General features: G+C 38.6%; 1 protein-coding gene across 2 annotated transcripts in view; it reads right to left on the reverse strand.

The window, feature by feature from the left end:
• The window catches only part of PLCH1 (phospholipase C eta 1), a 216,069-nt gene that overhangs the window by 7,256 nt on the left and 185,304 nt on the right, over nt 1–23,509 (reverse strand). The window contains exons 12-20 of one of the 2 annotated variants that reach the window (XM_081235026.1): nt 19,463–19,534; nt 16,124–16,215; nt 12,887–12,984; nt 9,167–9,346; nt 8,968–9,075; nt 7,621–7,745; nt 3,335–3,419; nt 1,258–1,404; nt 939–1,018 (exon numbers count right to left, since the gene is read on the reverse strand). In XM_081235026.1, coding sequence (XP_081091152.1) covers nt 939–1,018; nt 1,258–1,404; nt 3,335–3,419; nt 7,621–7,745; nt 8,968–9,075; nt 9,167–9,346; nt 12,887–12,984; nt 16,124–16,215; nt 19,463–19,534 — 987 coding nt within the window. Of the gene's footprint in view, nt 1–938; nt 1,019–1,257; nt 1,405–3,334; nt 3,420–7,620; nt 7,746–8,967; nt 9,076–9,166; nt 9,347–12,886; nt 12,985–16,123; nt 16,219–19,462; nt 19,535–23,509 lie in introns of both variants that reach the window. The other variant, XM_081235025.1, reaches the window with a different exon arrangement.

Here is a 23,509-nt window from a genome sequence, read left to right on the forward strand (position 1 = left end):
ACTACCTGCCAGTTGGATTATAGTCTTTAATAATATTAATATTAGCCAACATTTTTGAGCATTTACTATGTGCCAGGCAGCTTTTTAAAAATAAAGTATTTGTTTATGAAGTAGGTACTATTTTTACCCCACATGTACAAATAAGGAAACGGAAGCACAGAGAATGTATATACCTCTGGAGGAAGGGCTCCAGGCAATGCAGACCTTCTGATAAAGAACACTGGACATTCCCGGGCCCTGGTCAATGCTACAGTCCCTCCAAATCACATCTAGTCCTGAAAATTGATTCCAGTGGCCAAGTCCACAATTACTTGGCATTACCAGAGGACAGCCTATTGATTTGTAAATCTCAAGTGAGCTCTGCAATGAAGAAATTGGCATCAGCAAAGAGCTAGAATACACTTTTATGGTCTCTTCCTTTTAAGTCCTGTGGGTGGCTTTTAATTCCTTCATGATTTTTAGGTTCCCAGTTGAATACAATGGTACTAAATGAATGCATCCTGCCTAGAAATGGCTGGGATTATAGCCCAGTTAGTACAGGTAATTCAAACATCTGACACTACATTTCCCACTGCAGCCAGCTGCGTCTTTTTAAGGATTATAATAAAATTCAAATATGTATGTCTATCTTTACTGTTTTAGTCAAACAAATGATTTCCCTAGAGAGTAATAGTTTTCTCAATTCTTTTAAGCCCAGAGAGGGCCCCTAGGTGGAGGGAATGAGTACACACCCCTAAAAAGAGGAAGGAGCACACACGGATGGAGACCTGTGGGCAGGAGAGCACACTGAGCACAGTGTGGGCTGGGCTTCACTAGAGTTTTCTGTTAAAAAAACAGCTTGTCAAGATACACGTTCCCTTTTATGCAATGAATTAGAAAACTTTATTAAGGACCATATTGTTGTTGCATGTGGCTTTAAGCCCTGTGATCTTTCTTACCTTTCCATAGATTTCATTGATTGTTATGTGGACAAAAATGGATGCTTCTGTCAGTCCTTCCAAATAGACATGCCGGTAGCCTGATAAAAGTAGAGAAAGTAGTTTCCTTTTAGTTGAACTTGCATTTGGCTTTCCCATGGGTGCAACAGAATTAAATACCTGACTTTACTATAGTTATTTATGTTAACACTCACATTATCATATAACACATATTTTATATATCATATATGCCATGTATCATGTATATCACATATCATATATTAAATCTTCCAAAGAAAAGGAATGGTCAGTCTAGAGAGAAAAGGCCAGCCAGACTTACCAGGCACTAAGCTGCTAAAGGTCACAGTTCTTTGCCCAACAAAATCTCGTCCAATCGGATCGTGATCCCACACAAGGAACCGAACCAAAGCTATTTCTGGCATGTGTACTGTAAATGTGAGGGTTTCTTCCCACACAGGGTTAAATCCTCAGAGAAATAGGAAAAGACAAATTAGAAAAGCAAAGGGGTTGGCTAAAAATGATTTAGCAGCAACATCTGCAAAGCAGACAGTGAAAATTGCTTGCAATGGTTATTAAACTCGTGAAGATGACTGAGCCACCCCGGGATGCCTTACTGAAATAAAGCCTTGGAGTTTATCCCATTGCTAGAAAATAATTGGTAAGAAATTGCCTGTAAATTATTACATCAATTCTAATCATCTTTGATGCCAAATTGCATTGTAGAGAAAGTTCTTTTAGACAATATCCAGAATGTTTCAATAAGCTCAAAAAGTATCTACAGTAGTGATCTAAGAATAATGATTTAGCAAAAGCAATAAAGAATGATTCCTCTCCCCCACTCCCATCCCACCCCAGTAGATGATGCTTCTCACCCACCAAAGCTTCTGCTGCTGTAAGCATCACCAGCAAGCATTTTGTAAGGTTTCAATGCTATGGTATATATACCATCCTATTTAATTCTTATGGTAATCCTCTAAGGGTGGCAGGGCAGAGGTTTTTTTTCTAATTAAGAAAAAGTATATATTACTGACTTTCAAACATATATAACTCTTAAAAATTACACAAGTAACCCATGCTCACTTTTTAACATAGGAAATATAATGCTCGTTTTATAGTTGAGAAAACTGATGTTCAGAGAAAATAACATGCCTAACATCATACAACTAGTGACAGAGCCAAAGAAGATGAGGCACTGCTGACTTCCAGTGGCTTCTCATGAAGCAAGACCTTAATACATGAAAGATGACATATTTTCATCGCTACTGAAAATAAATAGGAAAGGCATATAATTCAACTCAAATTCTAAAAGGCAAAACCAAGTTTATTTCTTGGTAAAATTCTCTCAGATAAAATAATTAAACTGAGAAAAATTCAAGTACTCTATAAGTTTTTCTTTTCTAAAAATGAAAATTCATGTTATTAAATGTATGCATTCAGGAGGCATCAGCCACTTAACCCTAATGCCTTAGCTAATGAAATAATTATGGACTGAAAATCATTGAGATGTTCCTCCTGAAGAAGAGAAGAGATACTTTTTGTTGACTTAGTGATGACATCTCAATTATTTCTGAGACCAAAAAAAATATATTGAGCATTGGTAGGAAAATGCAGTATGGGAAGTTCACTTATTTTAAGCATGTCATTTCCTAAGTAACAGGTTTGTGCTACTCTTGAACCCTCAAATTCCTTTCCTTAAGCTCCTCTTAAGGTCCCTCTAGGAACCTCTAATTTCCTAAACGTTTTGAGGATTGGGGTTTAGATTTTTTACAGTATTAAGGACTAGAGATTAAGAAAAACAGGCATGCAATAATGTTTGTCATATGTATGAATAAATACAACCTTAGAAGATTACTAAGAAAAAGACATGAGGCTTGAGTAAAGAAAGTTTTCTTTACATGATGGCCAAAACAGAAGAAGAATGCTGCCCATGCACCACAAGTACATATTCAAGAAGTAAACTTGCCAGAGCATGCTGCACTTGCCTTTACATTGTACATGCTCCAGAAAAAAATGAGAAATCATTAGGATGTGGGCTTCACAAATGAGAACTTTGAGGCAACTCATGTCATGAAAACAATATAAAAATATAACGAGTCATTTTCCTACATGAAGTTTTAACCCAGATCTTTAAAATATCATTCATTTCACTAGAAAAAAAATTTGCTTCAAAAGCAGGAGTCTTGAGAGCCTAGATTCCAACATTCATCAAAATATACCATGCATCAATACCATATTTACTTAGTTTTATGTGATGAAAAATCTTAACAAAACTCAGATGGCAGTTACAGATTTTAGAAATTTGTTTCTCTTCCATGTAGACAAATTCTCTTTTTCAGTGCAAACTCTATTTCTAGAGCATCCTTATTAAAAGTGAACAGAGATTATTATAATCTTACCATTGTCATCTACCACACGAGTTTGATCTTTACAACAATCTACTGGCAATCCGATAATTTCAACTTCTACAAAAGGATCAATGATCTATATAGATAAAGAAAGTATTACTACAACTGATAAATTTCTACACATGTTAATTTAAGAATATTGGCCAAAATATCACATATCAACAGCAACCCATTTATTTAGGTGCTTACTAAGAAAGAGAAATTGTACCAGATTTAACAGAGTCAACTATGAAGCGGGAATAAAAAAAAGATTACATTGTTATTTGCCAATATCTACTAATGCTACAAAAACTTAACCCAATGAACCTTCAACTCCAGTTGAAGGTATATACCCAACAGAAATGAGAGCGTCTATCTATGCAGAAATGCTCAGAGCAGGTGAATTCATAATAGTCACACATTGGAAACAACCTCAATGTCCATTATGAGTAAGATGGATAAACTGTGGAATATTCATCTAATGAATACTACACAGCAATGAAAAAATAACAAAGTTGTGCTACATAGCCATAATGTGGAACAAGCCAGACACAAAAGAGTGTATACCGTCAGAGTCCATTTACATAAAGTTTGAGCACAGACTAAATTAATCTGTTTTGACAGGGACTGGTATTTGATGGGGGGAGGGGAGGGCTGGGAGTAGATATTGACTGGGAGGGTGGATGGAAGCCTTCTGGAGGTTCTGGATATGTTCTACCTTGATCTGCTTACATAATAATTAATCAAGTTATCCACATTTGATTGGTGCACTTTAATGTAGTTAAATCAATTGTGTATTATGATGTACATTTAAAAGTATTTAAAAATAAAAAGATGAAAAGGTAATCAAAAGAAAAATATGAGTGTTTAGTTCCCCTCCTCCTCACCTTTACCTCCCCCATATCCCCTGCCCTCTGGGAGAGGGATCCTGCTTTGTCATCTGTAAGCTCTCCTTTGTAGTGCCAGTACTGGGTAAGTAGCAATGAAGGAATAAAATCCTAAGGAACCCAGAAAGGAGAGAATTATGAAGTCTGGGGAAATATATTTTTAGGAGCTTGGAGAGTAAGGAGAATACAGTTTTGGAGGGAGCTTCATGGAATATGAACTAGAGGTATGATAGAAAAACATTTTGAGACAGTTAGGTGGATAGACACACTTTTTGTTTACTAAATAAATCACAGCTAAAGTTTACTAGTTTTCCATTAATTCTTTGATGCTAGAAGTTTTTCCTTAGAATAGAACACTGTGGTAACACTGTACCATTGGGAGTCTTGGATTTGGGGGCAGCTACAACTTCCTGCTTCGACACTTGGTTCCTGTGCTGGACTTTGGCAAGTCGTGTAACTGTCTGTGCTTCAGTTTCCTCATCTGTAAACCTAAGGTAACAGTGTCCGCTTCATCATGCCGTAATCCAGGTGACATGCTGGGAGAATGGAACTGGATAGTGGTAGCAAGATTAGGGAGAGATCTGGGAGGTAAAATGTCCAGGAGATGCTAATTGAGTAGATGTGGAGAGCAAAGAAAAGGTGAAAATTAAAGATGACAATCAATTTTCTGATTAGGAGCAAGAAAAATTATTATTTCGTTCTCAGAGATATGAACAATGTGAGAGATCACAGGCTGAGAATTCAGGGGGACTAGAGGGGGGGAGAAACTATATTTTCATTAGCCTCTGACTAAAGCACAAATAGTAGAGTATTAGTACTGTAATTTTGTGCCTGGCAGAAATCACAGATGTTTTCAAGTCACATTATAGTTGTTGCAGAAATCTCCGTGTATCACCCAAACTTATCACGACTTCAAAATTCTAATAGCTATTCAACCCCCCTCTAGATCCTGCTATTTATTGCATACATATTTGTATGTCACAGTTTGTTTTTAATATACTGATAAGTGAATTTCAATATAATTTTTACTGTGTACCTTTATCTATTTTATTTTATGCATTTAAACACATTATTCTGAGAAGGGATCCAAAGGCCTCATCAGATGCCAATGGGTTCTATGGCTTAAAAAAGAGTTAAAATCTCGTGACAGAGAACCTCATAAACCACAATAAGGAGGTTGGATTTTATTTTAATTATAAAAGAAAGATAAACCTCATACATTTAAATGATTACTCTAACCCCACAGACTATGTATTACAAAGATAAAGAAATACCAATGTAGTGAAAAACACCTGGAAGAAACCTCCTTATCCAAGTAACATTATCAATCCTGGGATAAACTGACACAATATGGCCCCTGATATGATACACTGAGAAGGATACACATTCCCCATGTAGTATTCCTGCCAAATATGTTTAGTCTGATTCTACTCATGAACAAACAATCAGGTAATCCAAACTGAAGGACACTATGGACACAACTGGCTTGGACATTTTAAAAAATATCAGTATAATGAAAACAAAACCTGGAGAACTGTTTTATATTTTAAAAAACCAAAGAGAAATGATAACTATAAGCAATGTGTGATTCTTAATTGGATTCTGAATCTAAAAAGAAAAAAAGAAGATGTAAGAACAATTTGGGGACAATGGGGGAAAATTGAATGTAGATTTTATATTAGATAACATTAGTGTACCAACAAACTATTGGGTATAAGATAGGCTCAAGGATGTATTGTACAATGTGGGAAATACAGCCAATATTTTGTAATAACTGTAAATGGACAGTAACCTGTAAAAATTGTACAAAATTTTTTTTAAATAAAATTTTAAAAAATGAATAAAGTTCTAATGGTCTAAAAAAATAAAATAAAATAGAAAAAAATATATTATTGTACCGATATTAAATGTCATGGGTGTAACGACTGTATTGTGGCTATACAGGATAACCTTCTTGTTCTTAAGAGACAAATGCTGAAGTATTTAGGGATTGGGGTCATGATGTTAACTTACTCTCAAACGACTCTCCAAAGAAAAGAAAATGCATATATATACACACATATATATAATTAAATTTTGTTATATTTGCTTTATTTCTCCCTTTCATGTGGATAAGTATATATGTATGTGCATATGTATATTTATGTACACATTTACACATGAAAGGAAGATAAAGCAAAAGTAACAAAATTTAATGAGTTAATTGGTGAATCTAGGTGCTGGAGATATGGTGTTCATTTTATTATTATTGCAACTTTCCTGAGGTTTGAAATTTTTCAAAATAAAAAGTTTGGGGGAAAATATAGGAAGTGAGTCTTCCTTTTTGCAGACAATAAAGAAAAATGGAAAGAAGAGGAAGTAAGGATAAACTTTCTGATCCTACCAAAATAACTATTCTTGCTGCTGAGAGAACAGAACTGGAAGCAGGGAGGCCAGTGAGCTGGGAGGCTACTGCAGCAGAACTGCCAAGAGATGATGGTGGCTTGGATTAGGCTGAAGGCAATGCAGATGGAAGACATGGTCCCACCTGAAGCTCCTACTTTCTGAGAGGGAGGACATAGGGCCATCTACTGGAGAAAGTGATGAGAACAAATGTTTGAGGAGAGACGAGGTTGAAAATAGCCACTGTGGAGAATAGGATAGAGGACTGATCAGGCGGAGTTGGGATGGCAGTGCAGCACTACGCGTGGGTCAGTGGAGATTTGAGACAGAGTTGATGGTGGGACCATTGCAGAGCTGCATGGTTTCACCATCGACATTCAAGATCCAGAAAGGATAGTTTAACAGGTGGGAGTGGCAAAGAGCCTGAAGTGATGGACCACTCCTGAGAGGAAGGACATGAACAGAGGAGGGGCTGACAGATAGGGAGAAAATGGAGGTCAAGGAGGCCAAGAGCAGGTGGAATGGGAATAACGGAATGAAAGCTCTGGAAAGAGCGGATGCTGTGGTCAGAAAGGGAGACATTTTAAAATCACGCAACAGAAATGCAGCAAGGCAAGAGCCAGCCTGTGGCCAGGGAGCAGGTGGCTGATGTGCAGCAGAGATGAGGGTCACAGTGGATGAGAAAGGCGGATGGAAGGTTAAGATGTTCTCCTAGGCAATGTGTCTATTAATAACAAAATTGCTCCTTGCATCTCAGTTTAGCATTGCCAGTGTCAGTCTTGAATCGTGAATTGAATTGTATTGCACTCATGCCTCAAAAATAGATGATGCACTGCACTCCAGAAAGAATTGTGTGTGTTTTGCCAATAAGTCAGTTAATATCTGATGAGCTGAGGTCAGTGCTCATTTACAAACACACACACACACACACACACACACACACACACAGAACCCTTAAGACATTTCAGATGAAATGTAAACACAATAAAATAAATCACATAATTAACCACTTGGTCGTATACAGCTTACCTCGCCTCGGTCTCCAAACATGGAATCTGGAGGTTTGGGGAGTTGTTGTCCACTAATCACTTTCAGGATGAGCTGCTTCTTAGGGTTGGCAGGAAGTGGATCACCAGAGAAAGGGTTGAAAGTACCTAAGCCAAGTAAAGCAGAGGTTTAAAATCTAGATTTGGTAGCATGGAAACACACACACACACACACACACACACATACCTTAAGCTTGTAGAACAAAGAAACAATAAATGCTGGATTACTATAGTGTTTCTTTTTTTTTTTTTTTTTTGCGGTAGGCGGGCCTCTCACTGTTGTGGCCTCTCCCCTTGCAGAGCACAGGCTCCGGATGCGCAGGCTCAGCAGCCATGGCTCACGGGCCTAGCCGCTCTGCGGCATGTGGGATCTTCCCAGACCGGGGCACAAACCCGTGTCCCCTGCATCGGCAGGCGGACTCTCAACCACTGCGCCACCAGGGAAGCCCTATAGTGTTTCTTAAAGCAAAGAAATTATCACATAACTATCAGCGTGGCTTTTGCCTGAAGGCAATGCCAGCTGGCATTTCCATAGCTGTGGTTTTTTTTTTGTTAGAATCTATGCTCCCAAAGGCCAGAAGAATGGACCAACTTAAAACAAGCGTCTGTGATGCAATTATCAACCAAGGCAGCGGGTAAGAGGAACATTTTATTTGAATGTCCATAGTATAGAGAAGGGGGGCAGTTGTCAGATTCACATAATTTTCTATCCTAAACTACTGCAGGTATAGTTTAAGTAATTATGCTGAAATTAAGTAAACAGCATAGCAAGAAAACATGCAAAGCACAAAATTCTGAAGACACATCTGTCAACAGTTTTTACTTGAACTGTTAAAAATTCAACTTGGAAATTTTAAAAAGAATTTTAATGAGCAGAACCAAAAGGAAGTGTTTTTGATATAACATTGCATTATCTTTTTTTTTGTTGTTGTTAGCACTGTTTTGTAATTGGAATAAACTGACTAAAAAGGGCTTGATAAAATTGTTTCAGGTGTTATTTATCTCTTTTTTAAAAATCATGTTGCAGGGCTTCCCTGGTGGTGCAGTGGTTGAAGGTCTGCCTGCCAGTGCAGGGGATACGGGTTCGTGCCCTGGTCCGGGGGGATCCCGCATGCCGCGGAGCGGCTGGGCCCGTGAGCCATGGCCGCTGAGCCTGCGCGTCCGGAGCCTGTGCTCCGCAATGGGAGAGGCCACAACAGTGAGAGGCCTGCATACCACATTAAAAAAAAAAAAAAATCATGTTGCAAAACAGAGGCATCACACTTTCCACAGAGCTCCTTCAATAGAGGTCTCCTGCGTTCAGAGCTGCGACTATGAAATTAACACACACCTTTGCACATCTGCTGGGGTTTGAGGACATAGCCGCAATTGCCATTTGTCTTGAATTTGGCTCGATTTAACTGCATCATTCGCCCTTCAGACTGGTAGTTCAATGCCACTGTGCAAGTTCAAAGTTTAAGAGAATTAGGCAAGACAGCAGCATAGAGTCAAGACACATGGAGAACCGCTCCTCCCCGAGGCATACACACCTAGCTGGCAACCTGCGTTCCAGTAGGGCAGAGGGTTGAAGTTACTGGAATCGATGCGGTAGGCAGAGGGATAAATCCTCGTGAGCTGCTTCTGATTATAAATCATGAACTGCTCAGATTTCTGCTGAACCACCTGATGTGCTCTTGTTTCACTGAATGATAACACATTTCCTGTGGTTCCTAGAAGTTTTTAACAAAGAAAACAGAAACGTGAGAACTGCTGCAAAGAAAACACCACTCATAAAAGAGCTTATAATGATGTCCGATTACACCCATAATAAAAGGCAGAGCAAAACAGTGAATTCAACCAGAGCAGGCACAGCTCCTGAGTAAGAAAGGTCTAATAAAGTTCCACTCTCGGGACTCTTCTGCCATTTCAGATCAGAGCTGTGCATCTTGCTCAGATTACTGCCTATTTCTGGATCCCATATTATCCCAAGAATTCAATCATCTCATTACTTCATGTCTATCTGACTAGTATGAAGAGGACAGACAGGAAAATTATTTTCTAGGCGCATGATTCAAACAGAATAGCTTTGCCAGAGTTCAAGACACCTATGGATAAATAAAACTATCTTTGTAACTCATTCCTGATAAAAGGGAGACATTCGTTGAAGGCATTCATCTAAAAAGCATACATATGAAACACATTAAGTGACAGCATTCAGAGTCGAAGAAAATAAAGGGAAAAGACCAATTCCAAAGCAGAAAAATTGGGTTTTAAAGTTACTTTGAATAGAATTATGAAGCCAGTCAAAGCCTATTTGGGAGAAAGGAATAATAATGGAAAAAGAATTCAAAAGAACATTATAAAGAAATAAAAGTTTCAGAAACAAGAACAGCCATCCACCTAGCCAGATTTATAAATAATGGAAAAGTAAAGGGAGGTAAAAAAAACAGGAAGCCTATATTAAAGTTTCTGCTTGGAGCATCATCAGAAACGGTTAATCCAGGACCAACGAAGCTACAAGTTAGGGGGTCATGATGGAGTAAACCTCCAATTATTTAATATCTTACCTTTTTCTCCCAGTACTACCTCTTGTACCACATCTAAAATGCTCCCACCCCTTCACCAAACATCCATACCCCACCCCCAAAATGACCACCCCATGTCATCTGGACCTGTTGGAATATGCCAGTCTAGATAAAGATCCAAACTTGCCCAGAGTCTCATTCTCATTCCAATGTGTGCTCTGAACCCAGACTGAGGGACATGGCCCATGAAACAAAGGAGGTGAATTATAATCTTACTGAGCCTGAACTGTATCCAGACTCTGCATGTTTATTCATGCACGCAGTCTCCCAGGGCCCTTGTTGTCCTTAGGGTTGTACAGCCTTAGTTATTAAACACTGGCCAAATGACTAGCAACTACACTCTACAACATGGAACAGTCATAAATACAAGTGGAAGGCAAAGAAATTAGAAAATTACAGTGTTTAATCTGATGATTTCCCTCATATAGACTCTTTCCTTATCACATATATCAATATCTTATTGATATAAGTTAGCATAGTTTACATAACTCAAGCATACTAAAAATGATCATATTTGTAGATTTTGATGAGGAATAGTTTGAACAGGATAAGAGAAAATATAGTCTTTTTGACAAACCACATTCAGGTGGAGTAGCACTAAAATTAGTACCACTATTTTCTCTGTCTCTCTACATAAATTACACACACCACATTATCAATAAGATGACCTTGGTAATTAGGTACATGTCAATTAGTATATTAATAGAGTTGAGTTGCTTTGCATTAGGATGAGCCATGCATTAATTATCTATTGCTTATTTTGTGGCTAACACACACACACACACAAAAGACAAAAACAGATAAAGTTCAAGAACTAAATAGTTCTCAATATTATTTTCCATTAAGCTAATAGGATTATGATTACCTAAGGCATATAGTAGAAATTATATTTCTATGAACCAAATATACCTTTAACTCCATTAAAATACTTCCTGAGTTTATTTTCTAGCTGTGGGCAGATATTATAAGAATGTGATGTTCAGGTACCACCTTACACTGGTCAGACAGTCATCTCAAAAAGTCTACAAATAATAAATGCTGGAGAGGGTGTGGAGAAAAGGAAACCCTCCTACAGTGTTGGTGGGAATGTAAATTGGTGCAGCCACTATGGAGAACAGTATGGAGGTTCCTTAAAAAACTAAAAATAGAGTTACCATATGATCCTGCAATCCCACTCCTGGGCACATATCCAGAAAAGATGAAAGCTCTAATTCGAAAAGATACACACACCCCAATGTTCACTGCAGCACTATTTACAATAGCCAAAACATGGAAGCAACCTAAATGCCCATTAACAGAGGAATGGATAAAGAAGATGTGATACATATATACAATGGAATATTACTCAACCATAATAAAAGAATGAAATAATGCCATTTGCAGCAACATGGATGGACCTGGAGATGATCATACTAGCAAAGTCAGACAGAGAAAGACAAATATCATATGATATCACTTACATGTGGGATCTAAAATATGACACAAATGAACTTATTTACAAAACAGAAATAGACTCATAGATATAGAAAACAAGCCTATGGTTACAAAAGAGGAAAGGGGAGGGATAAATTAGGAGTTTGGGATTAATATATACACACTACTATATATAAAAATATATATAAAATAAAGAACAAGGTCCTACTGTGTAGCACAGGGAACTAGATTCAATACCTTGTAATAACTTATAATGGAAAAGAGTCTGGAAATAAAAAAGAATGTGATATTCACTTGCTGAGAATCCTACAGGTTCTCATGTTCACACATGTGAAATTAATTTTTTAAATAATTGTCACCATCTAAAGAAGGAATCAACACCAAAGGGAAGAAAATCTGCAGATAGAAAAAGATACACTTGTGGAATGGGGGGAAAAAAATAAAGATCTGAGGAAAGAATCCTGGATGTTGTGAGGACATAAGACTCTGCACAATGTTGTTTTCCCTTCACTGAGACATGAGAAAATGGGAGAGTCTGATGTACATTTCTCTTCCACTAAAATTACAATTAGATTGAAAACCCATATGACCTCAGTTTATTTTCATAAGCACCCATTAACTGAACAAAATACAAGTGAGAAAGGAAGAGGATAAAGAGAAAGAGCAGCTGGCAGGAAACTCAGGGTAAGAACAGTTGTAACTAGAATTTCTCAACTCCACATACAGCAACTGATGGGTAAGAAACTGTGAAAGAGTCAATGCTTCTGAAATTTCTGCTCTTGTTGTTAAAATTGCAATCTGTGTATTAAATTATTTTCATCAAGGTCAAAATTTTCAGTGAGAAAATACAGGGCATTTCAAGATGTTATATTTGTCAATTAATTTCCTTTTTCTTCTAGTCATTCACACTTGGAACAGCCATCTGTGATCTGGCCATCAAACTAGGTCAAGTCTCCATAGTTTGAAGACTGGGAAAACCTTGCTCTGATACATTTGTCTTTTTAATAATAATAAAGTCTTCCTCTGCCCTGTTGGAAATTTCTCTGACCTCTAGGCAATTAGGCAAATAATCAATAGAGCCCTCCCTGTAAGCTAAGCATTGTACCAGCAATCAGTTTCCTGACACTCAAGCTGGATTCTACACAGTTCCAGAAATGTGTGCTGATGATCCGATTAACAAAAGTTTAATTAACAATTGACAAAGAAAGGTCAGGAGTGTGTATCCAGAAGAAAAAAACACTCAGACCTTACCATCATCCACAATGTCCTGGGCTGCCACGGAGTTTGTGTACACAACCAAATCAGAGAGCTCTCGACAGAGCTTCATGGTTTTCCTTCGGCGGCCCAACCTGTAAAATACACACCAGGACTCATGACATTTTAGAGCTGGAAGAGGTTTGGGCTTTTGGTTACTCCACCTTCCCCACCTGCTCCTGATGGAGCCAGGATTAGAAACCAAGTGTGATTATTAGTTCAGCATTCTCTCCACCACAACACCGTACTCATGTGGCTTTTTTCACCGCTCAGCCAGACTTTATTCACAGGCTCTTCTCTTGAATTTGTGAGTTCTATTGTGAAGGGCTTGATTCCCACCATTACCCAACTATGGAGTAAACCAGAATTTAGCAGGGAATCACTCTGCTTTGTCAGAAGGAGAACCTGGACTAAAAAGCAGTAGGGATACTGTACAATCAGTCACAAGAATCCCATATCTAAAGAAAAATACACCAAACTTTCCATAGTCATTATCTTCTAGAGATATAATTACAGTGATTTTTGTTTTCTTCTTTATGTTTTTTCTATATTCTTCAACTTCTTAAGACAAACATCCATTACTTACTCTCTCTGTACGTCTATATCTTCTGTATCCCATAAACCACTCCTAGGATCTGCTGTACAACTTTACAAATTCTGCTACTTACTCTTTGCCACAGTAAAATTCTCCATAGATTATCAATTCTCCTCACAGACACACTTTTCTCTTCTAGGAAAACATATAATCATTAAAAACTTCAATCCCCACCAAAGGAGATACACAAATGGCCAATAAGAACATGAAAAGAAGCTCAACATTAGTCATTAAGGAAATGCAAACCAAACTACAGTGAGATACCACTGCATATCTACTAGGTCGGCTATAACCAAAAAGGCAGGCAATAATGAGTGTTGGCAAGGATGAGGAGAAACTGGAATGCTCATATATTGCTGGGGAATTTTAAATGGTACAACTGCTTTGCCAACATAGTTTGGCAGTTCCTCAAAAAATTAAACAGTTACCATGTGACTCAGGAATTCCAGTTTTTAAGTATATACCCAAGAGAAATAAAAACCTATGTCCACATAAAAACTTAGAAATGAATGTTCATAGCAGTATTATTTATAATAGCCAGAAAGTGAAAACAACCTAAATATCCTTCAGCTAATGAATAGATAAATGAAATGCAATATATTCACACAATGGAATATTATTCAACAATAAAAAGGAATGAAGTACTGATACATTCTACAACATGGATGAATCTTGGAAATATTATACTAAGTGAAAGGAGCCAGACAAAAAAGGCCAAATATTGTAGGATTCCATTTATATGTAATGTCCAGAAAAGGCAAATCTATAGAGACAAAAAGTAGATTAGTTGGTACCAGAGACCAGGGGAGAGAGAGATGGAAAGTCGCTGCTAATGGTAGAGTTTCTTTTTGGTGTGATGAAAATGTTCTGGAATTAGATAGTGATGATATAGATTTATTCAGTGAATATTTATTGAGCACCTATTGGAGATAAAATAGTGAACAAACCAGACAAAAATTCTTAATGTAATGATACTTATATACATTCAACAAAAGAATTAAGGCCAAAATGTGTCAACAACTCATTTTGCCAAGAAAGAAGACATGCACATAGACAGGTATAAAAACCAATGGGGGGCCTCCCTGGTGGCGCAGTGGTTGGGAGTCCGCCTGCCGATGCAGGGGATACGGGTTCGTGCCCCGGTCTGGGAGGATCCCATATGCCGCGGAGCGGCTGGGCCCGTGAGCCATGGCCGCTGGGCCTGCGCATCCGGAGCCTGTGCTCCGCAACGGGAGAGGCCACAACAGTGGGAGGCCCGCATACCGCAAAAAGAAAAAAAAAAAAAAAAACCAATGGGAAGAAGAGTCCATGTTCCTCCTTTACCATGTAATTAGGAAATTCTCTAGCCATTGGTAAAAATCTGGTTTTGTGAAAGCAAATGATTATAAATCAATGTGAGGGAGGTAACGCCTGGAAATGACAAGTAAAACTCCCAGGACACTCCATAACACAGAAAACTTCTGTATAAAGTTAGCTCTTTTTAATCCTTATCTTAAAATTGAATTAGTTTACTGAAGTCCCAAAAGGACACCGTCATCGATGCTTGAGCCTCGATAGCTATTACGGGCAAATCTCTAATTGACTTAAGAGCAGCATGCAACGTGATTTCATGTGATAGCTTCCCTGGCTATATGATTCAGAGTCAAGCCTTTCTCAAACTTATATTTGAGAACAGTCACAGCAGAGGTCTCATGGAAGGTAATTCTATTTCTCTTATATCCTTTACTGTAACTACATATTGAATTTTATGTACCCTAAGGGTAGGAACCATACACATCTCCTTTGCCCTCACTAATTAGTTACTATTTTATGTATGGACATTCTGTTGGAGTGAAGCTCAAATATAAAATTTAATTGAACACTAAATGTGATTCATTCCTATAGGACCTCTATGCCTCCAATTTCGCTTAGTTTCAGTCTTTTCATAAAGTCACAGAGGGGTGTGTGTGTACATGTGCACGTGTTTGTATATCTATCTATCTATGAAGGATATACTTTACATTCCTTTGTCAGACTTACTGTATACACAATTTGCCAGAAAATCCTGTATCAAATCATGTGTCACAATTTGGGTTCTAAAATTTTGGCCATTTTACTCATCCCAAATTCTACTGGCAATAATAAAGAAAACAGCAGCTAATATTTTTGAGCACTTACTTAACTGGAGTAGGGCTCATCAAGCTAAATAGTTTAGTTCCTTTAATCCTTACAATGACCCTAAGAAATATATACAAATGAGGAGCCTAACTTGCCCCATCTTAAAGTTGGAGGAACAAGAGTTTGAAGTCTGGCTGATTTCAGATCCCTGACTCTTAACATGTTCTTGTCATCTATCTTCTCCTTCAGTCTCCTGTGAGAGCCCCGCTGTACTAGTTCATGTGGTCCCTCTCTCTTCTCTGAAGATATCTTTTACCTGACAACTGCTACAGCCAGCATTTATTAAGAGCTCACTGTGTGCCAGGCAGCACAAGTCCCCTACATGTATTATAATCTCACATCCTGTTGATCTTCCCATGTTCCACTGCAGAGCTCTTTACCTTGCAATCTGATATCCTAGACACGTACAACTAAAACAGCCAAGCTGATGTGGATGGAGAGGCCCCAGGAGCCTGAGCAAGAAACGTGGAGAGCTTTCTTACCTGTACAGCTGGCTGGTCTCCTTGCCAGGATTCTGCTGTGCGTCCTCCTCTTCATCAGCACTATAAGACTTAGACCGTGGTTTTGTGGTTTTCTGCTGGAAAAATCAGAGTTCACTTAACACAAACTCAGTGCATCAGGTACGTCTACAACATACGGAGAAATGAGCTTTAAAACAGACACACACACACAAGGACAATTACTTGGAGAAAAACAACTGACCAAATATTGCAGCTTGCCTCACCATCAATAATAAGCATGTCTGTGGCCAAAATTATCTTAAAATATCAAGGCAAAACTGAGGGTTTCATGCTCTTAACATTGACTTCTAAGCCACATAAAATGCAGGTCTTAGACTATTAGTCATGAATTGAAGGTCTCTATGAGGGGTAGGGTTAAAGTTGTAATATCTATTTAAACGATTATAAGGGATAAAGTGGCTTCTTATATAGGAAGCTCACTATTCCTTTTGACTTACTTATAAAAGGCAGATTTGATTAAAAAAAAGACAAGTAGTAATTTTTAAATGAATAACTACCACTCCTGTTTTTCTTCAGTATGCATTAAAAACCCCATCTAAATCAAACTGTTCATTTGAGACTTTGACCGATTTTAATTTCTAGAGCAGTCAGGCTGAAAGACTGTAGGACTAACCTGGTGTCTTTGGACAGATTAGCTGTTAGACATAAAACCTCTTAGGAATGATGCACTTTCAGCCCCACCACATTGGAGATAACCCCAATATTTGGCAACACACACCTCAACAATACAAATGACGGGGAGGGGCCCTAGTAATTGCAGAAAAACTTGCCACTAAAATTACAGCTTCTACAAACAAAGGTAAGACTTTTAGACAGAGTGCCCTGGACATTTTGGGAACATGGCTTAGCAAAGGAAAGGGACTCCATCCCCACATTACCATGGGACCAAATCAACTTCCAGATTTTCTCATTCTCAACAAATAAAAAAAATCAAACTACACTGTTGGCATAAACACATTCAACTCTACTGCACTGACAGCAAGGCGCCAATTTAATCTAGAACATTTTTACGTCTTATTTATGCCTTGAGAACTTCAGTACACATGGCGTGGACCCAGGCATCTGATGATCTCATGTTCCAGATTGGCCTCTCACCAAGCTGATAAATTGGCTAATCTCTCAAGCTTCCTATTGTGCTTTTTTAAAGGGTAGGACAAAAACATCTGTTCTAAAGGATTATTATTTTTGTGATGATTAAATGAGATGACATGGAAAGTCATTCTGTAAACCACATAATATTAACTTTCAATTTAAAATACTATTAATACTTATTTAAATAACCTATAAATAGTCTTGTAAACATTTACTCTTATGACTTGAGACATAATAAATTCTAATTCTATAGTAGCAAAGGTACTCCCTAAAAGCTTTACTTTGGAAAATAATTTTAATTTAAATGAGTGGTTGTAATCAAGAAATGAAATATTCTCCAATTCCACATATAGTTAGTAATTTGAGGTGTTACAATAATAAATCTATCTTTCCCAGGTTCATTTTAAAATATAAAATGCAGAAAGTAGAAATAAGTAATGAATCGCCAATGATAGATATTTGGAGAAATGATGATATATTTTCTTTACATACAGTTTTTTTTTAAATTAATTAATTTATTTAATTATTTTTGGCTGTGTTGGGTCTTCGTTTCTGTGCGAGGGCTTTCTCTAGTTGTGGCGAGCGGGGGCCACTCTTCATCATGGTGCGCGGGCCTCTCTTGTTGCGGAGCACAGGCTCCAGACGCGCAGGCTCAGTAGTTGTGGCTCACGGGCCTAGTTGCTCCGCGGCACGTGGGATCCTCCCAGACCAGGGCACGAACCCGTGTCCCCTGCATTGGCAGGCAGATCCTCAACCACTGCGCCACCAGGGAAGCCCTACATACAGTTTTGACACATCTTAATACAGTTAACATACGACATAATCAGCTTTTCATCTTACTTTTTTATTTAATGTTTTGCATGTTGAGCTCGTCAGAGTGATCATCTTTTAATGGCTGCATAATTGTCCATTGTGTGAATGAATCATGATTTACTTAAGCAGTCTTTATGGGAGAACATTTTAGTTGTTTTCAGTTTATTATGACCATTTTGTCCAACCTTTTAATAAATTGTCCTATTGATGGGGCAGGAAATTCCAGATACAACATTCATTAAAGTACAAGAAATGGCCTTGGAGAAACCTCATGCATAAAGTTCATCACCCAATAATTGACTTCTTGTTTAACATGTTTTACCTTTTTATTGAAGATAAAGCATACACTTAGAAAAGCACAGGAATCAAAAGTGTACAGCATGGTGGCTTTCCACAAAGTGAAACCACCCAAATGAGGAAATGGAATATTATCTGCCCCAAAGCCTTCAGATTCTCCCGTTTGGTCATCACCTTCTCCCCAAAGGTAACTACTAACCTGACTTTTATCCCATAGATTTTTTTTTGCCTGTTTTTGAGCTTCATATAAATGGACTCAAACTGTATGTACTCTCTTGAGTCTGGCTTCTTTTGCTCAATGTCATGTTTACAAAGATCACACTATTGCATGTAGTTGTAATTTTGTCATTCTCATTGCTGATAAATATTCCCTTATGTGAATAGGCCACAATTTTTATTCTTTCTAATGTTGATGGACGTTTGAACTATTTCCTGTTTGTACTATTGCAACTAATGCCCCTGTAAATATTGTTGTTTCAGTCTCATGACACACACCTAACAATGGAACTGATAAGACATGGTTCATAGAGCGGCTTTAGTTGGTACTGTGAAACAGTGTGTGGAAGTAGCTGCACAAAGGCAGGTTCCCGTTAGCAGTTGATGAGAGTTCAAGTTGCCCAGCATCCTCACTAACATGCTGTTGTCAATCTCTTTATGGTTGCTGTTGTGGTGGGTATACACATCATCATTTTAGTTTGCATTTCCCAGAGGACTGTTAAGGGGGAGAACCTTTTCCATATTAGCCACTTGCATATCTTCTGTTGTGAAGTTCATTTAAGCCTTTTGCTTGTTTTTTAAAAATTAGTGTGCCTTTTTTATTGATTTATAGGAATTCTTTATATATTCAGGAAAGAAATCCTTTGTGGACTTGTATAGAATATTGAAAATATTTTTTCCCAGTATGCTATTTGCTCTTTGATACTTCTGATGAACAGGAGTTCTTAAATTTTAAAATAGTTTAATTATCAACTTTTTCCTTTTCTGGGGTCCTCTTTGAGAAATCTGCAGTTATTCCAAGCTCATGATGATAGTCTCCTGTCACCTTCTAGACTCTTTAAATTACCTGAATTATGCACACTTATCTTTCTTAATTCATACCTTATGTTTTCCGAAGTTGGTCATGAGGGATCGTCCATGTGTTTTCTTTCCACTTTCCTTCACATCTGGATGCTGAGTAAATAAAGCATAATATGACTATTTTTCTTCTTTGCTTTTGTTTTCTCCTTAGGTCTGGTGGAAGGGCATGGAGTCCCTCTCTCCTTCCATCTCTAGGGGGGCAGCCGGCAGGTCCTGCTCATTTCCTCCTGCTCTACACTCCACTTCCCTGAAGGTGGCTGTGTCTGCCTTGAGAGAGGGGGGATGCTGCACAGAGAGGCCTGGGCACCACCAGGAGATGGCAGCTGCCAACAGCTGCCCACAGCTGGGGTCAAGGACCTCTCAGTAATGCCCAGGTGTGCAGGCCTCTCTAGTGCCTGTTCACAAGGCTCTCTACAGCACAGGATGTATTCTTTTCAATGCCCTGAGGGGGAATAAATCATCTACAGTTAAAAGTAGATATAATTTTGAAAAATGGCCAAAAGTCATTAACAGCCAATTCAGTTGACTAAAAAAAACTAATCAGACTGATCACTTAATTACTATTTAGAATTTGGAAACATTAAAAACAAATAAAATCCAAGTATATCTATGAGGCAATAAGATTGTTTTTCTTTAAGTAAACTGCAGCAGAGCTTATCTGTTCATTAAAATCATTCCCTCTGTGGTGAGCACAGGAAAGATGTATTGTAGATTCTGAATTCCTCCTTATGTGAATTAATTTTCCAGGCTACAGATCTCTTTACTCTAGGGGACAGAAAAAAAAAAAAAAAAAGACCACTCTGCTAAAAGGGTTTAGACTCTTTTCCAATTGTCATCCCTAAAAATATGTATTAGATGATTCACTGATAATTACATGATGTAAGAGGAGACCAATAGGCCCCGCCCTCCCAGAACTTTCAGCTGAACAGAGATAATCTCATAAATGGAATAAATGTAGGTGAGCAAAACCACCCGAAATCAAAAGGTCAGGAAGAGCATCTACATATATCCATAGAAACTAATCAAAGATGCAATGTGGGATTTGGCGGCGGGGCGTGGGGGGAACAGTGAGAACTGGGTTGGGGAAAAGGCAGTTCAGAAAATACTGGAGGAAGGTGGGTGGCAGGTTTACAGGGTAATTTTTGTTGACTGGTTTATATATATTGACTGCCTTTGAAGATCAATTAAAGCTGATCACTAACTATTCAAAAACCCTAGAATTAAGAAAGTAGTAAGATATGGTAATAGAAGTAACACTGCTCTTCAAGTTAGGAGACCCAGTTCTGCCACCATGTAGCCACAGGTCCCCCATCTCTTTCTTTTTTAAGGTGACTTAAAAGATCATTTTTAACCTATTAGAAAAGTTTTACAGAACTAGGCTTATTCAGTCTGAAGAACAGAGAATTGAAACGGTGTTTTAAGGTGAATGAGAGTCTCTCTGATGGATTTAAGTCTAAGCAGGAAATTATATACATCAATACATTGATGGGAAACAGAAGCTGAACATGTAAGAAATAAGCTGGGACTCCGAATCAGATGGAAAGGGAGGAATTAATAGGTGAAGCAAAACATAGGATATTCCAGCACACACTCTGTGCTAAAGACGTGCTCCTCTGGGGCAAACACCCACCTCTTGACCTCAGTCCTCTTATCTGTGACATGGTGGAGGAATGGACCAATTAACCTCTGAGTTCCTCTCCAGTTTTAGTAGCTCATCTATTAGTAGGGAGACCATGTCATCTATTGTCCAAAACAGGACTCTTAAGAGTGAAATGGGGACTTCCCTGGTGGCTCAGTGGTTAAGAATCCGCCTGCCAATGCAGGGGACAAGGGTTCGAGCCCTAGTCTGGGAAGATCCCACATGCCGTGGAGCAATTAAGCCCATACACCACAACTATTGAGCCTGTGCTCTAGAGCCCGTGAGCCACAACTACTGAGCCCACGTGCCACAACTACTGAAGCCCGAGTGCCTAGAGCCCAAGCTCCACAACAAGAGAAGTCACCGCAATGAGAAGCCTGCACACTGCAACGAAGAGTTGCCCCCGCTCACCGCAACTAGAGAAAGCCCGCTAGCAGCAACAAAGACCCAACGCAGCCAAAAATAAATAGATAAAATAAATAAATTTATTTTTTTAAAAAAAGAGTGAAATGGGGCACCTTTAATAATTACGCTGGGACAATAGGTATAAAGCGAGGTTGCCCCAGGCAAGTTGAGGTATAAGGTCATCCATTTTAATAGGCACCTGCTATGCCCCAAGGATTATGCTAACTGTATTACATATATTCTCACTTAATGTATACAACCATCCCTGGAGATAAGTATAATTAAAATCCTAGTTTCGCAGCTAAGGAAAACAGAAGTATAGTGAAGTTAGTTAATATGCCCAAAGTTACAAAGCTAGTTGGTGATAAAACAGGGATTCTGTGTAGTTCTGTCTCCTCTCTTGGTTTCTCCCCCTCCCCCACTCTACACTCCTTCTTTATGTACCAGAGGAAGGCACACAGATATCTCTCCCCAACTTGACCTCTCCTTGAGCATCAGCACTGCATCTTTCATTGAATCCATGGATCAAACACTGTGCTAGGAACTCACCATGAATACAAGGGAGACAGCAAGCAAGAGAGATGTAGACTCTGTCCTCCCTGGGCTTGCACTCTTATGATGGAGACAAATGATCATAACACAGTATAATAAGACTATGATGGGGAAAGTTCAGGGTACTGCCTGAGGGCACAGGAAGGCCATCTACGTGGACTTGAGGATCGAGGAGGACTTCTAAGGGGACATGTTACAAAAGCTGAAGCCAGAAGGCAGGTAGACATTGTCTATGTGAAGTGAGGAAGAGGAAGTGTGCAAGGAAAAAGCAAACACAAAGGCCAAGTGCCAGGAACATGGCACTTTCCAGGAAACAAAGAAAGGCAGGGGTTGGGTTGTGTATTTGTACTGTACACATGCACATTAGTGGACAAATCAGAGCTGGGGTCAGATGATGGAGAAAGGATCTTTTGGGTATAGCTTTCAATTTGAGCTTTATCCTCCAAACTATGAAGAGCATTTGAATGGTTTAAAATAGGAGAATGATGTGATCAGATGCATGTTTCTGAAATATTGCTATGGTAGTGGTATAAATGAGAGACTGGAGGGAGGGGGACAGCAGGAGAGGTGCAAAAGTTCATGTAAGGAATAATTAAGGCTACCCAGATGGCTGTAGCTGGGATGTAAACAAAGAAGTGAATTCAGAACTCTAAAGAAGGCAGGCATCCTTCTACTAAGTTCTTCTAGTGTGAAGGATGAGAATTTCATTTTTATTTTACTTTGGAGATCTCCAGGAAAAAGCTGGCACCAGTAGCACACAGTACTGCACTGCTGAGTGATGATCCAGGAGGGAAGGGAGCTGAAGTGATGAGCTGTCCTGAACCCCACAGCACATTCTCAACCTTGGCTCTACCTGTGCATATGTATCTGACACAGATGGTCTTGTCTCAACAGTAACTTGTCTTTGCTTGCCACTGAACCAAAACCATACTTTAAAAACTAACACAACAGCAGAGTTAAAAACCTTAACACTTCATAGTCCAGTTTATTAAAGTTGCAGCCCCCATTTACTTTCTGCAAGTCTGATACATTCTTGCAGTCCCAGGTTTAAGGGAGAGTAAAAAAATAAGAAAAAGGAGGAGGAGTTTTGTCCTACCACATCTGAAATTTGAAGTCCCTTACCATCTTACCTGATGGGGAAATTACCATTGGGATCTCTTCCATAAAAAGAAAGATGGGCTTGATTCGTTTCTTCAAAAATCCCCAAGACCTGCTGTTGTCTTTCCAGTTGGAATGATCTAGGATGGAGCAAGCAAAGACTTCTCCAAAAGCATAAGGGGAAGTGACTGGTCCAGATTAGTCAAAGAGAGTTCACCAGGGACAAGAAGCAGAAATCAAGCTGGGTTAACTGAATGTGATTTTACAGACATTTGTGTGGTTTAAACTAAGAGGCTGGAGGGTCAAGGAGGAAAGGGAGAGGCTAACTGGTATTTATAGAAATGTTCAAGAAAATTCAAAATTGCATGATAAAC

This window comes from Mesoplodon bidens, assembly GCF_964165515.1.
Source record: "Mesoplodon bidens genome assembly, chromosome: 5".
Lineage (NCBI taxonomy): Eukaryota > Metazoa > Chordata > Mammalia > Artiodactyla > Ziphiidae > Mesoplodon > Mesoplodon bidens.